General features: G+C 37.8%; 1 protein-coding gene across 1 annotated transcript in view; it reads left to right on the top strand.

Moving 5' to 3' along the window:
• The window catches only part of SAV1 (salvador family WW domain containing protein 1), a 29365-nt gene that overhangs the window by 4648 nt on the left and 3437 nt on the right, over positions 1-21280 (top strand). The window contains exons 3-4 of the mRNA XM_024118323.2: positions 14584-14854; positions 17528-17671. Coding sequence (XP_023974091.1) covers positions 14584-14854; positions 17528-17671 — 415 coding nt within the window. The remainder of the gene's footprint in view (positions 1-14583; positions 14855-17527; positions 17672-21280) is intronic.

The raw sequence follows: 21280 nt of genomic DNA, 5'->3' as shown, positions 1-21280 counted from the left end.
GGCGCGAACCCGGTTCCCCTGCATCGGCAGGCGGACGCGCAACCGCTGCGCCACCAGGGAAGCCCATTCACTTAGTATTAATCCTTTATGTGTCTATCATTTTCCCTTTTGGTATCTGACGTCTGGTACCTTATTTGGGAGAACAAAACCAATATATGAAAAATGATGACAGACAGTTAGTTGTTATACTATGTGGTACTGACTGAGTGCGATAGGGAGCCAGAAGAGAGAGATATCAGGGTAGGCTAGAATACTTAGAGAATGGTTCGTGGAAGAGGTGGGACCTGAACTATTTTTCTTTGCGGTGGACTGTAGATTGACACGGGATATAGGAAGGACATTTTAGGTAAAATAATCAGTGAAAACAGCAGACATGTAAATCCAAGTAACTGTAATTCTGTCTAGTTTGAAGAAATAAGTTGTAAGATGGAGTGGAGATTAGTGATGCAACAACAGGCTGTAGGATTTAAACTCAAGTCAAGCAGAAGCCATTGCAGATTTCAAAAGGAAAAGATTTTCATTTTATGAAAGCAGTGTTCAAAGATTAGTTTACTAGCTGTACTCAGGATAGATTGCTAGAGAAAAGAGAACCTCAGGTACCAGTGGTAGTGCAAATCTGTGATGCTTTTGGAGGAAAAATGAGACTTAATTATGGTTTTGGGAGAAAGTAAATCACTGAAGTTTTGAAAATTGAAGAATAGTATGGAACAGTTGGCAAGAGCAGCTTATTTTGTGAAAGCTGACATTCAAGTCTCACTAGGATATTGAAGAGGAGAGGTTTTCTAGGCATATAGAAATACTGTAATGAAAATAGGTGAGTGCCTTTTTTGTTTTTAAAGAAATTCTAGGTTAAAGGATTAGACAGTTGCATACTTCAGTGTTTATTTTGGCTATTTCTGATATCGTGTAGTTTTAAACCTCAGAAATGATTTCTTATCCAATCAAAATAGTAAGTTTTAAAAATAAAGTTCATTTTTATATATTTTTTAGAGTAATACCTGCTTATTATAGGAAATTTGCAAAATGCAGAAAAGTAAAGGTAAAGCACTCATGCCAGAGATTCTTTGTATTTAGTTATTTCCTTCATCTTTTTCCATGACATTTTTTTTAACATTGTCGTGATTATACTCTGTACAGTTTTATATCCTTGCTGTTTTACTTTAATGAGTTTCTTAATGTTAAACACTATTTATATGTAGTTTCAAAGCTCCATAGTTTTCCATTTGGTGCATGTCTTATGGTTAATATTTTAAATATTAATGAGGATTTGACCTAGGCTGGGGACATTTGGAAAGGGGCGAAGTGAGACACATCTGCATTGATGGGCCTTGGCCACTAGTGGGTATTGAGGGATGAGGGAAAGAGAAAAGTCAGATAGGATTAGCAAAGCACCTGACTGTATAAGAGGTGCTCTAAAAATAAATGTTTGAATAAGTGAATGGATCCACAGATTTCAAGTCTGGAGTCTTAAGACATTTTTGGTAGCCAAGGGGTAGCGGGAATAATAGCTTATAACAATCTGTTTTTCATTAATACAGATTGCTGTTCTTCGTACTACGTTTCCCATGTATATTTATGTTGCAAACATCACTGATAGCTCAGTACACTTTAATGCCTGAAGTATGAAGAATTAATGATACCAAGTTAAAAATCTTATTTTAAAATTATGATTCGCAAAATATCTTTGAGGAAATACTGTAAAAACTAAATTCTACTGATCCTCTCTTAGGACCCTTTTTATGCAATTTAATATAGTTTTTGTAATTTTAATGACAGACTTTAAAACAGCTTTCCCCAATCATATTTTAGAAATAAATACAAGTTAATTGGATACTTTTTTTTTTTTTTTTTGTGGTACGCGGCCTCTCACTGCTGTGGCCTCTCCCGCCGTGGAGCACAGGCTCCGGACGCACAGGCCCAGCGGCCATGGCTCACGGGCCCAGCGGCTCTGCGGCATGCAGGATCCTCCCGGACCGGGGTGCGAACCCGCGTCCCCTGCATCGGCAGGCGGACTCAACCACTGTGCCACCAGGGAAGCCCTGGATACTTTTTCAAATTAAAGAATGTCATTAGAAAAAAGATTTGCACTTATTACGACAGTGATACATGCTTGAGAAATTTCACTTAACATTAATTTATATCAGGGCAATAAGATTAATGTTTTACCTTTCAGAAAAAAACGGAACTTCTTTTCAGGGGTCTCTTAAGTGGCAGGGAAGGATTAACAACCAATTATTAACCAAACAGAAAAGCCTAACAGCTGTCTTTTCCAGAAGAAAAAAAAATCTGAATATGAGACAATAGCTGGAAGTTTCTTGAATTCATCTTGAAAAGACTTGAAACTTCTTATATTTTCCAGATTTATGCTGGAAAGAGTTCAGGGAATTTGAATGAATGGAAAGGAGAAAGTAAGTTTGTGGGAGAGTAAGGATGAGCTATAGACAGATTTATTTTCACAAGGTTTAAATTTTGATTGCTGTTACTAATGTAATAAGCATAAAAAAGGTATGAAAGAAAATAGTTTTGTAATGACTTGACAGTAGTAATTCCTGCCAATTAGTTATTCCTTAGACTTTTAGGAAACGCCTTATCTCAGGGGTTAATTTCATCTTACTGTATTTAGCAGAAGTACAAAAAAACAAGTTGTATAATATCTTAAAGGGTTTTATGGCCTAGCACGTTCTACATTTAGCTGTGAAATTTGACCTTTAACATTTTGGCCTACAGGCAGTTACTGTATGTGCCAGAGGAAGGAATTCTGCTGTTAACAGGAAGTCTTTAGTTGGAATACTAAAGGCAGATTGAATTCCTTTGTTCTGCGCCTAAATAATTTAGTTCTATGCAATTTTAAGTAACAAACTTTTAACTTTTATTATTATTTTTATTTATTTATTAAAAAAATTTATTTATTTATTTATTTATGGCTGTGTTGGGTCTTCGTTTTTGTGCGAGGGCTTTCTCTAGTTGTGGCAAGCTGGGGTCACCCTTCATCGCGGTGCGCGGGCCTCTCAGTATCGCGGCCCCTCTTGTTGCGGAGCACAGGCTCCAGACGCGCAGGCTCAGTAATTGTGGCTCAAGGGCCCAGCCGCTCCGCGGCACGCGGGATCCCCCCCAGACCAGGGCCCGAACCCGTGTCCCCCGCACCGGCAGGCAGACCCCCAACCACTGTGCCACCAGGGAAGCCCTTAACTTTTATTTTTAAAGACAGCTAAAGAAATCAAGTAATAAAGATCAAATTAAAAAGTTCCAGGCTTTACCAAAAAAAAAAATACTGGAGTTGTGTTTACTCCAGGAAATGCATAAGTATTAGTTAACCAGAATCTTCTTTTGAGGAAGTGTTAATAATCCTTAGGAGCACAACTTTATTTGTAGTTATTTTGGAGAGGAGGAAAAAAGGCAGTTGGCTTAGTTTATTCCTTATATCTTTTTATCAGCATCTTGATTATAATATGGGCTGTAATGTTTAGTATTACCCAGGAGTTTGTAACCTTCATTAGAGTTCCATATTCTATTTTATTCTCTGTAGCCACTTCAACATTAGGAAACTAGAATTTTTGAGCTTGTCTCTAAGGGCATATCTTGTAGATATCTGCCAATTTTGTATGACAGTAAGTTCTTTGGAGGCATATCTAGTGTGAAAGCTTGGTGGAGGGCTTCCCTGGTGGCGCAGTGGTTGAGAATCCGCTGGCCGATGCAGGGGACATGGGTTCATGCCCCGGTCCGGGAAGATCCCACATGCTGCGGAGCGGCTGGGCCCATGAGCCATGGCCACTGAGCCTGTGCGTCCGGAGCCTGTGCTCCGCAGCGGGAGAGGCCACAACAGTGAGAGGCCCACGTACCACAAAAAAAAAAAAAAAAAAGCTTGGTGGAGAGACAAAGTAATACTTTATCTGTGTCTTTGGGAAATCATGTATGTAGCTTATTAATGTTCTAGTTTATTTTATCTAAGTGGAAGGTGCTTGTGCTATTAATTCCTGAAAATGGAAGTTATTTTGAAGATTATGAATGCCACTCATTCTTTTCTGGGACTAATAATTGAAATTATGGAAAACTTTTTTCCCTTGTAGCTCAGAAACAAGTTCAGAATTATAGATTGCATTTTCTTTTATTAGTGGCAGTCATATTTTCTTTGAAGAATTACAGTTGATCTTTTGGGGTGAGATTACATGGTTGGTAATAAATTTGTCATTTGACCTTATATCATCTTTGTGGCCTTTGGTAAAATAACTTACTTGAACCTTTGTTTCCTCATCTGTAAATTGGTAATGATACCACTACCTCATAGCGCTGACTGAGTATGAAATAGTACATATGGAAAGGGCCAGGGACAGAGTAGACATTCATAATTGTTAGTGCTCATGTTTTTTGTAAGGTATTGTATGCTCTTGTATGCTTTTTCCAGATTTGGCATGTTTGGTTATTGAAGTTTCAGCTTTCTAACTGAACTTAAGAGTGGAGGTCTGGTGTGTTAGAGCTTGATACAGCTTTTTTTTTTAAGTCTGCTAGACTTATTTTATTACTGATAATATTTTATGTTTTAGATTGGTGGTTTCCAGTCTTTTTGTACAGTACATTCATCTCTCAATAGTTTTATAGAATTATCCAAATAATAGTTTGAAAAAGATTTAGTGCATGTGGCAGCTTCAGAAAGTGGGGGTGTGGTTTGTCATTGAAACTAAATAAACTGTTTATAGACAGCTCTAAAAAGGTTAGGAATCATGGTTTCACATGGCATTGGTAAAGCTGATGAGCCTGTTTGGGACTTTGTGGACTTCCTGGCTCCCTTATCAATAACTTGCAAGGTTTAATTCCTGGACACAGAGGTTTTACAGAGAGGTCTTTGTGTTTCCTCTAAATGTGAATTTCAAGTTTATCATGGTTTAAAATCTGCTGTTTGATACCTACTGTTGTTTACATGTAACAGTACATGTGTTTCTAGATTTAGGCAAGTTCAATATATGGAAATTTGGATTTTCTAAGCAGATGAATGAAATTGTCACAAACTCTCTAAGCCTGTAGAGTTTTAAATTACTATAATAGCTTTTTGTTTTTAATGCTGCATTTAGAAATCTATGTGTTTCCAGGGGGACCTCTGTCGGGCCAAAATGTTATGGGTCTTATCAATAACTCAATTTGAATACATTGAATTGACTATAATTCTTTTTAAAAATTGCTGTCCTTGGTTGTGGTTAGTACTACAACATTTTTAGTGATGGAAGTATGAGAAAGTATAAAGCCACTGCATGCTTGATTGGCTTATTTCTTATTTCTTTTCTCTTTAAATATTTTCTCTTTAAGTACTGAAGTTGCTTAAGCTACACTTACTAAATAAACGTTCAGTTGCAGGTGACAGAAGCCAAAGTCAGTTTCACCAAAAGGCTTGTTAGCTTTGTTTTGTTTTATAGTCACCATATGTTTTAGAAATGTATGTCTTTCTTCCCAAAGGGTACTGAGCAAGTGATTTTGTTTTCTTTCTTGCATTTTCCATTCTGCCAGAGTACTTCATAGGTGGCGTTGTGTACATTCTATTGCATCAGTTCCAGACACACATAATGACTGATTTCTCTTTTTGTGATATTAAAATTGATCATGGGATCAGATGTCATACCATTCATCATCATGATGTTGTCCATCAGCTTTTCACCTATTGATTTGGAAGCCATTAATCATTATTGGCTAGATCCAATATTTGGTTAGCTGTTGCAAATAATGACAAGTATTCCTCAAAACTGTCGTTTCTTTATTAGTTGGAATTCTGACATGAAGAGTTCTATAATGAAGAACTTTCCTTTATCAATTATTTGATTTCGTTTATCAATATTTTGGCTATTCATATAAGACAGGATAAATGCTAGATCTTTTCCTTTACTTACTATTTTTCAGAATAATCAGTTGATACCCTAACCACCTCCAGAGGTAACCAGTGAGGTTTATTTTTTTAGTGTCTTTATGAACTCAAGGATTTTTAAAAAATTAAATACCAAGCTTTATTTGGATTTCACCAGCTTTTTCCTTAATACTCATTTTCTGTTACAGGATCTGGTGCAGAGTACCACATTGCATTTAGTTGTCATATTTCCTTAGTGTTCTTTGGTGTATGACAATTTCTTAGTCTTTTCTTATTCTTCATGACCTTGACAGTTTTGAGCAATACTTGTCAGATATTTTGTAGACTGTTCCTCAGTTTGTATTTTGTCTGATGTTTTTCTCATTATTAGACTGGGCTTATTGGTTTATGAAAAGAATACCACGGAGGTGAAGTGTCTTCATTATATATAAAGGAGTTACACGATCTCTGTATGACATTATTGCTGATGTTAACCTTCAGCACTTGGTTAAGATTTGCCAGGTTTCTCCACCGTAACAAACACTGCATGTGTGTTCTTCCAGTTTTTATCTTCATCTTTATTTCTTTCCTAAGCACACCTATTTTCTCTATTGTCTTTATGTCTGTTTTGGGGGTTCTTGCTTTGCTTCTTTCTGGTCTTCCTTCAGAGAGTTGATTGCTTCATTCTTTTTTCTCTTTTAATTTATGGCAGTGGCAGAATATTTAATTGCATTTTTCTCTCTGCTTTGGGACTTTTTAAAATTTAAAATAAATTTATTTTTGGCTGCACTGGGTCTTTGTTGCTGCGTGCGGACTTTCTCTAGTTGCGGCGAGTGGGGGCTACTCTTCGTTATGGTGTGTGGGCTTCTCATTGTGGTGGCTTCTCTTGTTGCGGAGCACGGGCTCTAGGCGCGCGGGATTCGGTAGTTGTGGCTCGCGGGCTCTAGAGTGCAGGCTCAGTAGTTGTGGCGCATGGGCTTAGTTGCTCTGCGGCATGTGGGATCTTCGCAGACCAGGGCTCGAACCCGTGTCCCCTGCATTGGCAGGCGGATTCTTAACCACTGTGCCACCAGGGAAGTCCATGGGACAACAGTTTTTTTAATGTTCTTTTTAAATCAACTTTGTACCTTTTTGCCCCTTTAATTTTTCTTGTAGAATTGATGTTGTGCTGTCCTAATTATACATTATTGAATAATTAGGGTTTTTCTCTGCCAGTTATTTGAAATTGGCTCCTGTGGTTGCGAGGGGTGTAAGGGGTTGTGTAGGGAAAAGGAAAAATTACCAGGGTAGTGTGTTGGGCTACTTGGTTTTGCACAGTGCTCTGTTCTTATTTCCACTTCTTTCTTTACTGTTCTTCTTCTAGCCCAGCTGCTTTTGGCAGTTTTTGTATGTATATTAGATTTAGGGATTATACCTCTAATTTTTTTTTTTTTTTTTGCTGTACGTGGGCCTCTCACTGTTGTGGCCTCTCCCGTTGTGGAGCACAGGCTCCGGACGTGCAGGCTCAGCGGCCATGGCTGATACGCCCAGCCGCTCCGCGGCATGTGGGATCCTCCTGGACTGGGGCACAAACTCGTGTCCCCTGCATCGGCAGGCGGATTCTCAAGCACTGCACCACCAGGGAAGCCCCTCTAATTTTTTTTTGAAGTCTAGTTGGTTTACAATATTGTGTTAATTTCAGGTGTACAGCATAGTAATTCATTTTTTGCAGATTGTATTCCACTATAGGTTATTACAAGATATTGGGTATAATTCCCTGTGCTATACAGTAAATCCTTGTTGCTTATCTATTATCTATCTATATGTAATAATTTGTATCCGTTAATCCCGTACTCTTGATTTGTCCCTCCCTTCCCCTTTTGGTAACCATAAGTTTGTTTTCTGTGTCTGAGTCTGTTTCTGTTTTGTGTATAGATTCATTTGTATTATTTTTTAGATTCTGCAAATAAATGATATCATGTAGTATTTGTCTTTGACTTATTTCACTAAGCATAATATTCTCTAGGTCCATCCATATGTTGCTGCAAATGGCAATATTTCATTCTTTTTTAGAGCTGAATAATATTCCATTGTGTGTGTATGTGTATATACGTGTGTGTATACATATATATATGTATGTATACACACACGTATATACACCATATCTTCTTAAGCCATCTGTTGATGGGCACTTGGGTTGCTTCCATGTCAGCTATTGTAAATAGCGCTGCTATGAACGTTGGGGTGCGTGTATCTTTTCGAGTTAGAGTTTTCCTCTTTTCCAGATATATGCCCAGGAGTGGAATTGCTGGATCATATGCAACTTTATTTTTAGTTTTTTAAGGAATCTTTATACTGTTTTCCATAGAGGCTGCACCAATTTACATGCTCGCCAACAGTGTAGGAGGGTTCCTTTTTCTCCACACCCTCTCTGGCGTTTATTTCTTGTGGACTCTTTGATGATGGCCATTCTGATCAGTGTGAGGTGATGCCTCATTGTAGTTTTGATTTGCATTTTGCTAATAATTAGCAATATTGAACATCTTTTCATGTGCCATCTGTGTGTCTTCTTTGTAGAAATGTCTATTTAGGTCTTCTCACTTTTTGATTGGGTTATTTGTTTTTTTTTAACATTGAGTTATGTGAGCTGTTTGTATATTTTGGATATTAACCCCTTGTTGGTTGCATTGTTTGCAAATATTTTCTCCCATTCCATCGGTTGTCTTTTCATTTTGTTTATGGTTTCCCTTGCTGTGCAAAAGCTTGTAAGTTTGATTCGGTCCCATTTATTTGTTTTTGCTTTTTTTTTTTTGCCTTGGGGACTGATCTAAGAAAATATTGCTACGATTTATGTCAAAAAATGTTTTGCCTATGTCATCTTCTAGGAGTTTTATGATGTGATGTCCTAAATTTAGGTCTTTAAACCATTTTGATTTTATTTTTCTATATGGTGTGAAGGAATGTTTTAATTTCATTGTTTTACATGTAGTGGTCCAGCTTTCCTAATGCTGCTTGTTGAAAGAGACTGTCTTTTCTCCATTGTATTTTCTTGCCTCCTTTGTTATAGATTAATTGACTGTAGGTGAGTAAGTTTATTTCTGTGCTTTCTATTCCGTTCCGTTGATCTATGTTTCTCTTTTTGCACCAGTACCGTGCTGTTTTGATTACTGTAGCTTTGAAGTGTAGTCTGAAGCCTGGGAGGCTGATACCTCCAGCTTTGTTCTTTTTCTCAATATTGCTTTGGCAACTCTGGGTCTTTTGTGGTTCCATATAAATTTTAAAATTATTTGTTCTCATTCTGTGAAAAATGTCATGAGTATTTTGATAGGGGTTGCATTAAATCTATAGACTGCTTTGGGTAGTATGGCCATTTTAACAATATTAATTCTTCCAGTTTAAGAGCATGGAATATCTTTCCATTTCTTTGAATCCTCTTCAGTTTCCTTTATCAGTGTTTTGTAGTTTTCAGCATATAGGTCTTTCACCTCCTTGGTTAAGTTTATTCCTAGGTTTTTTTGTTTTTGTGTTTGTTTTTTTTGGATGAGGTTTTAAATGGAATTGTTTTTATCTTTACTTTTTCTTTCTGATATTTCATTATTAGTGTATAGAAACGCAGCAGATTTCTGTATATTAATCTTGTATCCTGCTGCCTTTCTGAGATCATTTATTTGTTCTAATAGTTTCTGTGCAGAGACTTTAGGGTTCTCTATATAGCATATCTTATCTGTGAATAGTGACAGTTTTACCTTTACCCTTCCAATTTGGATACCTTTTATTTCTTTTTCTTGTCTGATTGCTGTGGCTAGGACTTCCAATATTGTATTAAGTAGAAGCAGGGAGAGTGGGCATCCTTGTCTTGTTCCTGAATTTAGTGGAAAGGCTTTCAAAAACTTCACTGTTGAGTATTATGTTGGCCATGGGTTTGTCATAAGTGGCTTTTATTGTGTTGAGACATGTTCTCTCTATACCCACTTTGCTGAGTTTTTATCATAAATTGTTGTGGAATTTTGTCAATAGTTCTTTCTGCATCTGTTGAGATGATGATATAGTTTTTATTCTTCAAATTGTTAACGTGGTGTGTCACATTGATTAATTTACAGATATTGAACCATCCTTGCATCCCTGGGATAAATCTCACCTGGTCATGATGCATGATCCTTTTAATGTATTGTTGAATTTGATTTTTATATTTTGTTGAGGATTTTTGCATCTATGTTTATCAGTGATATTGGCTTGTAATTTTTTGTGGTGTCTTTGATTTTTGGTATCAGGGTGATGCTGGTATTGTAGAATGATTTCATGATCATTCCTTCCTGTTCAATTTTTGGAATAGTTTGAGAAGGATAGGTGTTAACTCTTCTGTAAATATTTGGTAAAGTTCTCTTGTGCAACTGTCTGGTCCTGGTCTTTTGTTTTTTGGGAGTATTTTTAATCAGTGATTTAGTTTCATTACTAGTAATTGGTCGGTTTGTATCTTCTATTGAATATTTCTTCCTGGTTCCATCTTGGGAGATCATGCATTTATAGGAATTTGTACATTTCTTCTAGGCTGTCCATTTTATTGATGTGTAATTATCCATATTAATCTTTTACGATCCTTTGTATTTCTATGATATTTGTTGTAACTTTTCCCTTTTTTTCCTGATTTTATTGACATTAGCCCTCTCTCTTTTCTTCTTGATGAATCTGGCTAAAGATTTATCAATTTTTCTTATCTTTTCAAAGAACCAACTCTTAGTTTCATTGATCTTTCCTATTGCTTTTTTAGTCTCTGTTTCATTTATTTCTTCTCTGTCCTTTATGATTTCTTTCCTCTTAGTAACTTTGGATTTTGTTCTATTTTTCTAGTTCCTTTAGGCATAAGGTTAGATTGTTTAAGTGAGATTTTTCTTGTTTCTTGAGGTAGTCTTGTATTGCTATAAACTTCCTTCCCTTCCTCTTTCGTTCTCTTCTCTTGTGATTTGATGACTTACTGTTATTGCTATAAACTTCCTTCCCTTCCTCTTTCGTTCTCTTCTCTTGTGATTTGATGACTAACTTTAGTGTTGTGTTTGGATTCCTTTTTCTGTTTTGTGTGTGTATCTATTGTAGATTTTCGGTTTGTGGTTACTATGAGGTTTTGATATAGCAGTCTATATATAAACAAGATTGTTTTAAGTTGCTGGTCTTTTAATTTCAAATGCATTTCCAGTATCCTGCATTTGTGTTCTCCTTTTCTCACAATTGCTAGTTTTGATATATTTTTATGTGAATGATTTTCTAGCTTTACTGTATGTTTGCCTTTACCCATGAGCTTTTCCATTCATAATTTTCTTGTTTCTAGTTGTGGTCTTTTCTGCTTAGAGAAGTTCTTTTAGCATTTGTTGCAAAGCTGGTCGGGTGCTGCTGAATTCTCTTAGCTTTTGTTTGTCTGTAAAGCTTTTCATTTCTCCATCAAATTTGAATGAGAGCCTTCCTGGGTAGAGTATTCTTGGTTGTAGTTTTTTCCCTTTCATCACTTTAAATATATCATGCCACTCCATTTTGGCCTGCAGAGTTTCTGCTGAGGAATCAGCTGATAACGTTATGGGAGTTCCCGTATATGTTTTTTGTCGCTTTTCTCTTGTTTTAATATTTTTTCTCTTTAATTTTTGTCAGTTTGATTACTGTGTGACTCCGTGTGTTCCTTCTTGGGCTTATACTGCCTGGGACTCTCTGCACTTCCTGGACTTCGGTGACTGTTTCCGTTCCCGTGTTAGGGAAGTTTTCATCTATTATCTCTTCAATTATTTTCTCAGGTCCTTTCTCTTTTCTCTTCTTCTAGGACCCCTATAATGTGAAAGTTGGTGCATTTAATGTTGTCTCAGAGATTTCTTAGACTGTCTTCTTTTCATTTTTGTTTTCTTTATTCTGTTCTGTGGCAGTGGTTTCCACCATTCTGTCTTCCAGGTCACTTATCCATTCTGCCTCAGTTATTCTGCTATTGATTCCTTCTAGTGTTTTTTTTTCGTTTCAGTTATGTATTGTTCATGTCTGTCTGTTCTTCAGTTTTTCTAGGTCTTTGTTAAACATTTCCTGCATCTTCTCAATCCTTGCCTCCATTCTTTTTCCAAGATCTTGGATCATCTTCACTATCATTCTGAATTCTTTTTCCCGTAGGTTGGCTATCACCATTTCACTTAGTTGTTCTTCTGTGGGTTTCATCTTGTTCCATCATCTGGGACCTAATCCTCTGCCGTGTCCTTTTGTCTAACTTTCTGTGATTGCTCTTTGCTTTCCGCAGGCTGCAGGATGGTAGTTCTTGCTTCTGCTGTCTGCCCTCTGATGGATGAGGCTGTCTAAGAGGCTTGTGCAGGCTTCCTGGTGGGAGGGGCTGGTTCCTGCCCAGTGGTGGGTGGAGCTGGGTCTTGTCCCTCTGGTGGGTAGGGCTGTGCTCAGGGAGACTTTTCAGCCACTTGTCTGCTGATGGGTGGGGCTATGTTCCTGCCCTGTTGGTTGTTTGGCCTGAGGCAACCCCAGCACTGGAGCCTACAGGCTGTAGGGTAGGGCTAATGGCAACCTCCAGGAGGGCTCACACCGATGCATACTCCTGGATCTGCTGCTGCCAGTGTCTTTGTCCCTGCCATAAGCCATAGCAACCCCCCCATGGGAGATCCTCCAGTACTAGGCAGGTAGGTCTGGCCTTGTCTCATATGGGGTCACGGCTTTTTTCCTCTGGGTCCTGGTGAGCACGAGACTTTTTGTGTGCTCTCCAAGAGTAGAGCTTCTGTTTCCCCCAGTCCTGTGGAAATCCTGCAATCAAACCCTGCTGGCCTTCAAAGCCAGATTCTCTGGGGACTCCTCTTCCTGTTGCTGGACCACCAGGCTGGGAAGGCTGACATGGAGTTCAGAACTTTCACTGCTGTGGGATAACTTCTGTGGTATAATTGTTTTCCAGTTTTTGGGTTGCCCAGCCAGTGGGTATGGGATTTGATTTTATCATGATTGCGCCCCTTATACTGTCTTGTTGTGGCTTTTTCTTTGTCTTTGGTTGTAGGGTATCATTTTTGGTAGGTTCCAGCGTTTTTTTGTCAATGGTTGTTTAGCAGTTAATTGTTATTTTGGTGTTTTTGTAAGAAGGGGGTGAGCTCACATTCTTCTACTCTGCCATCTCGAGGTAATCTTTTCTGTTATAAACTTCCATCTCAGAACTGGTTTTGCTGCAGTGTGTAGCTGGTGGATTCTTGTGTTTTCATTTTCATTTGTCTCCAGGTATTTTTTAAATTTCTTCTTTATTTCTTCAGGGGTTCGTTGGGTTGTTTATTAACATAGTTTAGCCTCCACTTGTTTGTGTTTTTTGCTATCTTTTCATTGTAGTTGATTTTTAGTCTCAAGGGGTTGTGGTTGGAAAAGATGCTTGACATGATTTCAGTTGGCTTAAATTTACTGAGATTTGTTTTGTGGCATGGCATGTGCTCTCTATCCTGGAGAATGTTCCCTGTGCAGTTGGAAAAAAAATGCGTATTTTCCTTTTGTGTGGAATGTCCTATGTATATATTAAGTCCATTTGGTCTCATGTGTTGTTTTTTTTTTTTGTTTTTGTGGTATGCGGGCCTCCCTCTGCTGCGGCCTCTCCCCGTTGCGGAGCACAGGCTCCGGACGCGCAGGCCCAGCGGCCATGGCTCACGGGCCCAGCCGCTCCGCGGCACGTGGGATCCTCCCGGACTGGGGCGCGAACCCGGTTCCCCTGCATCGGCAGGCGGACGCGCAACCACTGCGCCACCAGGGAAGCCCTCATGTGTTGTTTAAGACCAGTGTTTCCTTACTGATACTCTGTTTGGGTGATCTGTTCATTGATGTTAAGTGGGATGTTAAAGTCCCCTAGTATTGTTGTGTTACTGTGAATTTCTCTCTTTACATCTTTTGATATTTGCTTTATGTATGTAGGTGCTCCTATGTTGGGTGTATATATATATACAATTGTTATGTCTTTTTCTTAGATTGATCCCTTAATCATATGTAATGTTCTTCATTGTCCCCTGTTACAATCTTTGTTTTAAAGTCTGTTTTGTCTGGTATAAATATTGCTATTCCTGTTTTCATTTCCATTTGCATGGAGTACCTTTTTCCATCCTGTCATTATCAGTCTGTGTGTGTGTTTGGATCTGAAGGTCTCTTGTAGGCAGCATATATATGGGTCTTTTTTTTTTTTTGTATCCATTCAGCTACTCTGTGTCTTTTGGTTGGAGTGTTTAGTCCATTTACATTTATAGATATGTACTTATTGATATTTCTTAATTTTTGGGGGGTTGTTTGTAGTTCCTTTTGTTCTCTTCTCGTGTCATTTGATGACTATTTTTAGTGTTATATTTGGGTTCTTTTTCTTTTTTGTGTATTTATTATAGATTTTTGGTTTGTGGTTACCATGAGGTTTATATATAGCCATATATATGTGTGTGTACATATATATGGTTAAGTAGGTGATCTCTTAAGTTCAAATGCATTTTAACAACCCTGCATTTTTACCCCTCCCCCCCAACATTTACCAGTTTTGTCATGTTTTACTTCTTTTTGGTTTGTGTATCCCTTAACTTCTTATTGATTTCAAAGAGGGAGCCTAGTTTCTCACTTCTTTTGTAATTAAATAATAGTAACACTGGCTAGTTTTATGAAAAATTTTATTTGCAACAGTAAAATCGTGATTTTTTTAACAGGAAGAGTATGATTAGGATAGTTAATTTTGTAAGTGTTTTACATATGGCATATTTTTTAGCTATGAATAATTGTTCTATTTCTTCTCTTTTTCTCTTTCTTCTCAGGTATTGGGAGAGTTGCTGCTACATCTTTAGGAAATTTAACCAACCATGGTTCTGAAGATTTACCCCTTCCTCCTGGCTGGTCTGTGGACTGGACAATGAGAGGGAGGAAATATTACATAGATCACAACACAAATACAACTCATTGGAGCCATCCTCTTGAGCGAGAAGGACTTCCTCCAGGATGGGAGCGAGTTGAGTCATCAGAATTTGGAACCTATTATGTAGATCACACAAATAAAAAGGCTCAATACAGGCATCCCTGTGCTCCAAGGTAAACTATCAACTTTATCTTAACTCTTTGTTTTGGGATTGTCTAATGGTAGATTTTGAACTCATATTTTCATCAAAGAGAAAGATGTCCTGAAGTTTGATTTGAAAACTTTTTCACAGCTTATGAGATTTTTTCCTCTGGACTTATATTTAGTAATGAATGACTTTAATAATTAAAAAACAACTTTTGAAACAAACCTCAAAAACAGGATCAATATTCTTATATCAGATTCTGCTTTAATATGCCAGAATGCTTTTGTTAAAGATACCCAGAAATTAAAGTAAATAAATAGAATATCTGCCTCTTTACATTTAAATTTCTATAAAAAATACACATCTACCTTCTAATGTGTCAGAATATATTTTGAATTATAATGTTTTGCTGATTTTATTCATTTTACAGATATCTTATGTTTTTAAACTGTTGCCATGCAAGAAAGTGAAAATTATCTATTTTATTTATTTATTTTTGGCTATATTGGGTCTTCTTTGCTGTGCGTGGTCTTCCTCTATTTGCAGTGAGCGGGGGCTACTCTTCATTGCACTGTGCAGGCTTCTCATTGTGGTGGCTTCTCTTGTTGTGGAGTGTGGGCTTTAGGGGCGCAGGCTCAGTAGTTGTGGTGCACAGGCTTAGTTGCTCCATGGCGTGTGGGATCTTCCCGGACCAGGGCTTGAATCCATGTCCCCTGCATTGGCAGGCAGACTCTTAACCAATCCACCACCAGTGAAGTCCCTACATTTTAATATTATTGCCCAGAAGACTAAGCTTTGTCATTATTGTGCTGTTTTAATCATTTTACATATTTGGATTTTTTAATTCAAGTTTGAAAAACAGTTTTTTTCCAGTGATTCCATTTAGTGGCACTCAGTGTTTATTGAACAAGTGAGGTTGTCATCCCTTCAAAAGAACCAGGTCAGCTTCTCTGCCTGTGTTGGGCTCTGGCCCCTTTGCCTGCTCTCCTTACCATCTCAGGCAAGCTGCTGCTCTCCCTGGCTTCAATTTGCAGGCCTGTGACATAGCCTCCCTCCCACCTGATCACAACCCTTACCCAAGGGCAGGGATGAGTTCCATGTATTCCTGCTGTGTCCCCGGCACCAAACACAGAGACACACACACAGGTGGATGTTTTGTTGAATGAATAAATGACAGAAATGCAAAAAAAAATCCCTAAAAACCCCCAACAAAATGTGGTTACAGTTTGCTGTCACTGGATCTCAGAGGCTTTCTGGTCCATATAACCAGATTTGAGAGTATATTGAGCTTAGTTTTCTGTTTATCATCATTAATTTTATATTGAATATTATTATAGAATTTTATAGTTTACAAAGCATTTTCACAATTAATTTGCTTCTCTCAGCAACTCTGTAGACTTTAAGCAGGAGAGAATAAACACCTTCCTTAAGCTCAGATAGGTAGTATTAGCAGCTATTTGGTTGTCTGTATTATGCTAATCCTTATACAGAACTCTTGACATATATTAGGTCATTTAATCCTTAGAAGAGTCATTTTTCGTATGAATTTATTCTGGTGTTACAAATAAAAAGGCTAAGGTTTAGAGAAGTGAAGCAGTTTCGCTTACATTCGTGCAACTTGTAATTGGCCAAACTGAGGTTAACCCATACTCCCCCCAGGGTGTATCTGGCTTCGAAGCCTCAGTTCTTTCCCACCTCCCAATTGTGCCAGCAAGGAATATTTCACTTTGCACCTACTTATGAAAGAAGAGTTGAAGGTAAAATTCAGTGCCATTTGCACATTGATCTTTAAATTGTTAACTACAGTCTAATCCAACAGTTACTTTAGTCCTGGTTTAGTATTGGAATGATCTTTCCTGATACACACATAAACCTTTATGTTTGGAGGCAGGCTCTTCCAGTTTTATCTCCAAGTCTGGAATAGGCCATTATGGTCTCCCAGAATTCAGTCTTTAACCTTCAAGTGGGTCAGTGCTTTCCTTAGCATCTTCCCATTAAGAGCCCTTACCCCACATTGCTGTTCTTTCCTTCCCCCCCACCCCAACTTATAGGCTGTTAGAACTAATTAAAAGCATGGTCTTTTTTTTTTTTTTTTTTTTTTTACGTCTCTGACTTAAAACAGGTTCTAATCAACCCTAACTCCCATATGCTCTCTTAAGGTGGTGAAAGTGGAAAGGAAATAGTATAGTTATGTGGATATTTCAAGCACAGTACTCACTCCTACTGTAGTACCTGTTCCAAACCCCCTTTTCAGCCTAAAGGAGAAAGAAAATATCCATTCTTATTTTGAGAAAAATTATCAACTTTTCCAGTATAAATTTATAGCTAATTACTAGTTATTACTAAAAGTTGATTCTAGTTTTAAGCCTCTGTATAAAGATTATAACTTAGCTCTGACTTTTTTAATAACCTTCTTTAAAGTTGCCCTTGAGAAGAATAAATATCAGCCAGATGAAATCTCTTAAAAATATGTAAAGATTTAGCTTAGTTTTTTATCCATCACCAATGACCTACAAGTTTCCAAGAGAAGGTGCATTTTATTTCCCCTATAGTATGGTTTAAAAAAAAGCCAGATCCTTATGTTTTTTAGGTGGTAGAAGTTTGGGCAAGAGGCACATTGAAAAACACTTAAATATTATTCTTATATCTCATGTTTTATTTAGGACCTTTATCCTAATGAACATTGATTGTTTCTTCTTAGTGTACCTCGGTATGATCAACCTCCTCCTGTCACATACCAGCCACAGCAAACTGAAAGAAATCAGCCCCTTCTGGTACCTGCAAATCCTTATCATACTGCAGAAATTCCTGATTGGCTTCAGGTTTATGCTCGAGCCCCTGTGAAGTAAGTGAATTTACAGCACAAATTTTTGTTGAGTGGTGAGTAGAAGCCTGAATGGAGTCTCTGGGCTGCTTAAAACACACAGCACCATTTTTAAAAAAATATTATTTAAAAGCCCATTATTATTTAAAGAAGGGATATCACAGCTTATGAAGTTGAAAAGTCATTGATTAGAAATAGAAGTTTTACAAATATTTATTGAATCTTCACTTTCTATTGTGTGCAGACATAGGCTATTACAGGGATGCAATAAAAAGCTTACATTCTCATAGGGGTAGAATAACTTGTAAATAAGTGATGCAATACCTTGTGATAAAAGGAAGGAGCCAGGTAAGTCCTAGGTACATAGGTGAATCAAAGAGGGACACAAGGGTGTTGAGGAAATAGTATGTGTGGTGGCTCAAGTTCTGGGAGGAGATGATCTGTGTTCACTGATACTTTAGCTTTGTTACCCTGGGAAGGGTGCTTAGCTTAGTTTTGTTTTCTGTAAATTGGAGATAGTAATAGTACCTTCTCTTAAGGTTATTGAGTATTCAATAAAATAATGCATCTAAAATATGTATCACAGTGTCTTGCACATTGAGAGAGCTTAGTAAATGGTTACTGTTATTATTGTGGGTAAAGGTATAGAATAGTGGTTAAGATCACTCAGGAAGGAAACTGTGCGGAAGGAAAGCGTGATTTCTGTCTCCATCACCTACTTACCAAATGACCTTGGGCAAGTTATTGAACTTAGTTCTAAGTGTTTTTTCTCTACTGAAATACAGGGGATAATAATCTTATCTACTTTACTTGGTGTGGTGAGGCTTAAAAGTGATCATGCTTTCTTTTTTTTTTTTTTTTAATATTTATTTATTTTTGGCTGCACTGGGTCTTAGTTGTGGCATGCAGACTCTTAGTTGCAGCATGCATGCGGGATCTAGTTCCCTGACCAGGGATTGAACCTGGGCCCCCTGCATTGGCAGCATGGAGTCCCAGCCACTGGACCACCAGGGAAGTCCCTGATCATGCATTATGGAGTCCCAGCCACTGGACCACCAGGGAAGTCCCTGATCATGCATTTTAAATCAAATGGCACAGTGGCTGACTTGAGTAAGCCCTTAACAATGGTTTCTTGTTATTATGAGTGAGCAAGGAAAGCTGCACCAAAAAGGAAAATACATGCACTAGTTTTTAAAGATGGCTATGAGTTTGCTAGGCTCATTGAGGATATTTGTTGGGTGCCATAGTAGGCACTGTTCTTGGAATATAGTCATGAATAAATGAAATATTTGCCTCAAAGAGCTTCTCTCTTCTGGGAAAACAGAAGTAGGTACTCAGATCAATAATCCAGTGTGGTAAGGATCAGTGACAGTGGTATATACAAAGTGCTATGATTTCAGAAAAGGGGATGTCTGAAAGTAAATAGTTATTGATAATCCAGTGCTTCCTGTACCATACTGTGCTAAACTTTTACATATGTTATCTCATATAATCTTCCCAAAACCTACTTTACAGCTGAAAAAAACTGTCTTTGCTAAGATCACACAAATATTAAGTGGTAGATTTCAAATCTTTGTCTCTAACTTCAAAGTTCATACTCTTAACTTTTGTCATTACTACTTCTTATTTAATAATAATTATCATTTACTGAGTATCTGTTAAATTCCTGGTACTTTGCTAGGTATTTTACACATAATAATATATAAGGTGACATTCTGCAGCCTTACTCTTAATATTCCATTCGTATTTAAAAAACCAAAACTATCAGCATAAGATAGCCCAAAGAAGAGTTTTTAGAAAGTTTAAGATGATTGTACAATGGATTTAGAATAAAATAATTAAATCTCATAAAGTTACTTGTTATTTACTATGAACTATTTGTTAATTCTTGGCCAACATAATATTCCCTTACATTCCCTCTGATCTTTTCAGTCTGTAAATTCATGGCTGTTGATCTGTGTGGCCTGATGCAGAGAGACAAGATGATATTATTAGGGTTGTAGTCTAGGGCTTCCGTGGTGGCGCAGTGGTTGAGAGTCCGCCTGCCGATGCAGGGGATGCGGGTTTGTGCCCCGGTCTGGGAAGATCCCACGTGCCGCAGAGCGGCTGGGCCCGTGAGCCATGGCCGCGGAGCCTGCGTGTCCGGACCTGTGCTTCGCAATGGGAGAGGCCACAACAGTGAGAGGCCCGCGTACTGCAAAAAAAAAAAAAAAAAAAGAAAAAAAGAAATAGACTCCTAAAGTTACAGTCCCTTTCAACTCTGGCTCTGTGAGCTAACTATAGAACTTTAGGAAACTAGCAACTTAAGTCTTTTTCAAATAGATCAGAACTCCTCCCAGAATGGGCCAGTGAGAAAAGAGAACAAGTACTTCTTTACTGCTTAAAACAAGAGGTCTAGGTCTACCTTTTAGATGATACTAAATTTTTGTCTCTAAAGAGGATTGGAAATGGTTAATATTGTTCTATCAACAGAAGGTGAGTTGTTATCCATGAATTAGATAATGGAGAATCAATTATCCAAAAAATTAGCTTATTTCTTCCTTTTGTTTAACAAACAATTGACATTATCTAGCTTTCTAAAATGCTTTATTTCTATCTCTAGCAGTAACTTACCAAAATAATTTTTGCATATACTTCCAGAACTGACTTAGAACAGATAATGTTCTAAATTCTTATTATTAATTTTAGTAAAGGTAATGTTTCTAAGTTTGCTCTCACAAGTCTGTAATGTATCATGCACCTGTAAGCAAGCTGAACCATAGGATAAAATTAAAAGATTTTAACGGGAAAAAGACCATCAGGAACATGTTTACTTTCTATTATTCCTCATGCCCGCCCCACCCCCCAACACCGGTCCCCAAACAGCACTGTGGCACAGACTCTATTTCATCCCTGTGTCTGTGATCCTGCAGTATCACTGCTGACTCACTTCTGGGTGTAGGAGGAAAGGAAGAGTGGGCATACTGTTACATAAGACAGGCACAGGAAACTTGGGCTACATTACAATACCCGGGGCTGGAATAGCAGTACTTTTGGCTCCTGAAGGCAGCATCCACTGGAGTGTGAACAAGGTTTTTTGGTAGCATTACAGCAATTGCTGTTTGCCTATATGGGTTATTTATAAGTACTGTTTGAGTAGAATTCTGCTGTAGGAAAAATATAGCAAGAGAGATGCTATGAGAAAAGGATACTGGAGTAAACAGCCTATTTTCTGAATGATTTACCTGTATAGTTAGAGTATAGTGGCTAAAAAGTTAAACTGAAGCAGATTATTTGGCTCCTTAAGAAGAAAAGAATGGGAATTACATACTTTTCTTAAGAAAAGTAAATGGCGGGCATAGGCAGAAGGGAAGTCACTATATAGAAACAGCAGGAGCAAGGATTTGGAATGGAAATTGACACATTGCATACTTTTCTCATCTGTGGTTTTCCTTAGAGTACTTTTTCTTCTTCCCAAAGTATTTTCACTAAATATTCTGATTTTCTTGCTTCTACACAAAATCCTATTTTTTTTTTTTTTTTTTTTTTTTTTTTTTTTTTGCGGTACTTGGGCGTCTCACTGTTGTGGCCTCTCCCGTTGTGGAGCACAGGCTCCGGACGCACAGGCTCAGGGGCCATGGCTCACGGGCC

This window comes from Physeter macrocephalus, chromosome 11 (assembly GCF_002837175.3).
Source record: "Physeter macrocephalus isolate SW-GA chromosome 11, ASM283717v5, whole genome shotgun sequence".
NCBI classification, from domain to species: domain Eukaryota; kingdom Metazoa; phylum Chordata; class Mammalia; order Artiodactyla; family Physeteridae; genus Physeter; species Physeter macrocephalus.
Note: the sequence above shows the minus strand (reverse complement) of the source record. Positions and strands in the feature narration are given on the sequence as shown.